At 39.4% G+C, this 5,000-nt stretch overlaps 1 protein-coding gene across 3 annotated transcripts in view; it reads left to right on the forward strand.

The window, feature by feature from the left end:
- The window catches only part of LOC137970046 (uncharacterized), a 14,184-nt gene that overhangs the window by 8,280 nt on the left and 904 nt on the right, over nt 1–5,000 (forward strand). For all 3 annotated transcript variants that reach the window (XM_068816501.1, XM_068816503.1, XM_068816502.1), the window contains 4 exons: nt 1–62; nt 2,445–2,633; nt 4,212–4,272; nt 4,455–5,000. The exon at nt 1–62 is cut by the window's left edge and continues 842 nt beyond it; the exon at nt 4,455–5,000 is cut by the window's right edge and continues 904 nt beyond it. In XM_068816501.1, coding sequence (XP_068672602.1) covers nt 1–62; nt 2,445–2,633; nt 4,212–4,272; nt 4,455–4,473 — 331 coding nt within the window. In that variant the 3' untranslated portion in view covers nt 4,474–5,000. The remainder of the gene's footprint in view (nt 63–2,444; nt 2,634–4,211; nt 4,273–4,454) is intronic.

Consider the following 5,000-nt stretch of genomic DNA (forward strand, 5'->3'; position numbering starts at 1 on the left):
GTCCTCCATACTACCATCCGTTAAAGCGACGCAAGTAATTCCTGGAAACAGGACTACCACAGGTCAGAATCTATCCCTTAATTAGACACAGCAAGTATCATTCAGAGCTAGCGATGGTCACCTTGATTTGAGACTGAATAGTTCTGAGTGACCGTCGGAATACATAGAGAATAATATATAGGGACTTTAGATCTGCAACGGCGGCAACTCGACGAAAACGGCACCTCAAAATATAACTTTACACTGTGGTATGTCTTTTATGTACATTCCATCGGGGACAGCTATTCTTAGAGTTATTTTCATAGAGTTATGTCGTAGAGTTAGAGTTAAGTTTCCAAAATCCTCAGCCAACATTCATAAAAGCTAACCTTAGGCCTAAGGTTAGCTTTTATGCATGTTTAGGATACTTTCTGTATTTCTGAATTCAGGATTTAGGCCTTCCAAAATCTTGAATTCAGGATTTTGGAAACTTAACTCTAACTCTAATGTCATAACTCTATGAAAATAACTCTATTGCTAGTCAACCTCCATTCCATCCCGTTCACGTCGCTTAATGTTAGCGAAGATGATCCTAAAATTAAATTGGTAAGAGCAGTTTCTGAATAAATATAGAATAGGCCTTATCACGGTTTTCGACGCCATCTTGACGGGTAGGCAAAGCGGTCAGAAATTTCAGTGTTTGTATGGGAATCCGATAGCAAATAACTTCTTCCAAAATTGAATTTTTCACAATTTCTGAATCGCAACGTTAAAATACTAGGTAGAAGATTGTATTCAGCAAGTTTGAAGGATGTAGCTTTCCTATAGGTCGCTGAGCTAATTTTTTTTAATTTTCCATACATTTGTCTTTAATTTTTTTTCCCGCGAACCGCGTCTAGACGTTTGTCTACCCAGCCAAATTTACAGACAAATGTGTGGAAAATTCAAAAAATCAACTGAGCGTCTTCTAGCCAAGCTACATCCTTCAAACTTGGTGAATACAATCTTCTACCTAGTATTTTAACGTTGCGATTCAGAAATTGTGAAAAATTCAATTTTGGAAGAAGTTATTTGCAATCGGATTCCCATACAAACACTGTAATTTCTGACCGCTTTGCCTACCCGTCAAGATGGCGTCGAAAACCGTGATAAGGCCTATTATAGGTTTGTACTTGAACTCTCGCGTTGTCGCGTTAAAACCTCAAACTTGGTGATTTCACGTCGTTGTACAGAGTGCAGCAGGCATATGTGATGAAATGCGTGCCATACGTGCAGTACGATTCTTTTTTCTCTTTTAACCAATGATATTCTTGTTTTGTGGCGTTCTCGTTGACGACCGTGTCGTAAATGTTAGTTCTTATTACACGGCGACGCGAAGATATGATTTTTATTTCAACAACGGTTATTTCAAACAATATTTTTACTCACTCGCTGCGCTCGCGCACAAAATATTGTCTTTAACACGAGAAAATAAACTTCATATCTTCAAGCCACCGTGTAATTTTCTTTTTTATTATGGTGAACAAAAAAAAAACCACGGCTTTATTCAAAGTTTCAACACATTTTATTCCCCAAAAAGTAAGCCCGACGGGCGCCGTCTTTTGAACTGTTTTTGTTCAAACTCACCGCTATTCTGATCCAAATCTAAAGTCACATGAAGTTTTCTTCTTCGAGTTAGCATTTTCTTGATCCTCAGAGAAGAATTTTACGTTAGCTTTAGAGAACTTCACATAAATTTTTCACTGACTGTAGACAAAAGCGGAAAATGACGTCATCTCTCACCAGTTACGTCACTCGGGTCCCGCATGTAGTTTTGCATGATCGTGGTGCATTTTTGCATGATCGTATTTTTTGCTTGATGTAGTTTTGCATGATCGTGGTGTATTTTCCAGTGTATAGTCCAGTGATAGTGGTGTATTTTCCAGTAAAACACTCCTGTCGAGATCTTGTCGTTACCCAACTCTTTCAAATTCAATTATCAAGCAAAAAAGCAGACTTTTACAAGAACTGATGCAAGAGCTGCATTTGCCCCGAACAGACAACTTTATCGCCGGATGTGAAGGAATCTGGAATTCGGGAAATGTGAGGCTTGGAATCCGGAGTCCTGAGCGTGGAATCCGCCATCCATTGCATGGAATCCACAATCCACGGATTTCGATGGATCTATGCCGTGAAATTGAAATCCGGAATCCACGACTCGGGATCCGGGATCCATTATTCGGGATCCGGAATTCCATGGGCTCGGATCTGGAATCCACAGGTTCACCTGGATTCCTTTACATGGGGCGACCCTTAGCGGTGAAATAAGACAAACTCCGCGAAGTTCATTTAGGCTATCAAGCATACTGTGACAATTTATCAGGGAGGGCGTCAGGTGGATCTCCTCTGAAGGTAAACAAAGTTCCTCACAAGAATGCCAGGATATATAACTGGTTTAAACTTGTTTCTGATCTTTACCGTTTCAGCATCCTGCATTAAGTGGACTTGGACTGTCCGGCCAGATGACTGCTCTGCGGCTTGTTCTGACGTCGGCGGAACCGTAACAGCAAGCTGTCAATGTATGTCAAATGGGATAGCCAACTCAGCAAGCAGTGTTTGCGAGAAACATGACAAAAAGCCGCGGAGTTGCAAGCAACATTGTCCGGCTTCCTCAGGTTTGTAACAAAGCATTCTCTTTTTACGTCGGATGCCTGTGGCAGACCACGTTTAAAATTCGCTTGAGTGTCGTTTTCATGGTAGTCAGATATGGTAATTATCACAACGCTCTTGGCTTGATACTGTCATGTCGGACATACAACTTGATACTGTCATGTTGGACATACGACATACATGTCTCTTTTTATTTTCGCTGGAAGTGTAATCGGAAAAGCTCGCACAGACATCCCAACACACACACACACCACTTCCATTCTTCGAATTACTGCGTTCTCAAAAAAAAAAGCATCTCTCAAGTGATCATCGTCTACTCTAAGAGCTAGCAACATAAGCCTCCTTTGAAATAGATTTTGTCGATCAAGCGTGATAAAACAGCGATGAACGCGAGAATATTATACACCTTTTGCGTCCATGTCCAGTTCCCACCGTAACTAAAACTGCTTTTATTGAATGTGAGCACATATAAATGTGATTGATTCATGAAAACTATTGAAGTCGGTTAACACGATAAAACTAAAACGTTAAAAGAATGTAAAGATAAGGAAAAAGCTGCTTTGTTACTGAACTTATATAATACCTTCAAGTTATCTGTCGTTTGTGACTGAAATTTAATCTCTTTTCACTTGGGCGGCTTCCTGACTTCGGGCTTTGGGGCACACGGGAATGAGGCAAAATTCACCAAAGGAGCACAGACAAAACATCTTGGCAAACAATCGAATATATTAGCATTCTTATGGTTCAAAATAATGATAATAATAATAATAATTTGACTGGTGATGCCAAGAACAAGGGAAAGCCAACGGAATACGGAACACAACTACTTAGCCTGAAAAACTAGGCGCTAACATAGGATACCAAATAAGCGCTTTAAAAGCTTCGGCTTAAGAAATGGAAGGTCACGTTTAACTTAGCTAGAGACCGTTTAGATCAAGGACGGCGATACGAACAATTAAAAACATCATAAAAAATTGGAAATTCACGCATTTCAAACCATTTCGTAATTGTTCCAGTTTGTTCAACTTGTACGAACCAGCCAGTCTCCTTACTACCTGAATTAGTAGGTTAGGTGTTTAAATTTAGCGAGAAAACCAAACTTCGCCGTTGTGTACTCACGTGTCCATGGAACTTGAGATTCGTTCTTTCACGTTGCAGTTTGGAAGAGCGGTAGAGAAATGTACAAAAGTTAGAGATAGCATACGCAGAGCCAAGTGTTGCGTCTGGTTGCGTTATCGTTGATTCCGCTGTTACAGTGTTTAAGGTTCCTAAATACAATTTCTTTTAATTTCTATCAACCAGCTAAATTGTCAACAAACTAAACTGAGTGGAACAGTGGTCAAACGAAGAGAAATCTCTCTAGAACACGAAATTTGCTCATTTTACGTTGCAGCCAGTTTTGAAGACAACGCCCGCGAGAATATGCACCAATTTCAAAATAAGCGTTTGTCGTGGATCTAAGGTCCCTACAAAACTATACGTAAATGATTATTTTTTGCACGAATCCACCCAAGAATTGAACCTTTTATCCTTGCTTCATTATATTTGTTATTTACAATGGATAACCTTTTTTGTTTCCAAAGCACGCACAAATGCCTTCGGAAGTTTCCAATGGACTGTTGCGGTGTTTTATACTTCAGCTCTGTAAGTCAACGTTGAATTTCTATAGTTCTTTTAATAACTAATTCCCACTTCCTAATACAGTGCCCAACACCACGACTGCATTTCAACGCACAAATGCCAATATCTTTTCAATGAATGACTGACCTCTCTGCAAAAAACAAAACATTTTTTTTGTAAAAAAAATCTTTATTTTTGCCCTGCAGGTTTGCACTACTTACCTGAAGCGACTTATAAAAGTTACAGCAAAGGAAACCAATATCGTATGTCTTAAAGACAAGAAGCAAACCAGTATCCAGGCTTTTCAGTAGAAGTGAAGCGGCTTCTTTGTAGAGAAGCCGCAAACTATAGTTACATTTAATCTTGGAGCGATTTTATTAATGCCGTATCAAATCTGATGACATTTAAATGAAGCTTTCCCGAAGTTTGGAACAAGACGCCATAACCAAAGAGTGGATAGTACGTTTAGGCGGTAGGCAATTGTGATCCGGCTGCTTCAAAAATATAGTGTAAATCTCGTCGCAAGGCCATCAACCAACATACTGACTCAACCAATTTTTTAATCCAGTGGAGAAAAGTAAAGTAAGAAAAGCAACATGATGATAATCGCTTGTCTCACTTACGTTGTAGATTGCAACGTTTCGACCGCTTTATACTGTTGGGCACGGTTGTTCGAAAGATTAACTTGATCTAGGATTAGCGTAAACTTTTGTTTCATGTTTTCAACTTTTTGGTGAAAGTTTCTTTTGCTT

Source organism: Montipora foliosa, chromosome 9 (assembly GCF_036669935.1).
Source record: "Montipora foliosa isolate CH-2021 chromosome 9, ASM3666993v2, whole genome shotgun sequence".
NCBI lineage: Eukaryota > Metazoa > Cnidaria > Anthozoa > Scleractinia > Acroporidae > Montipora > Montipora foliosa.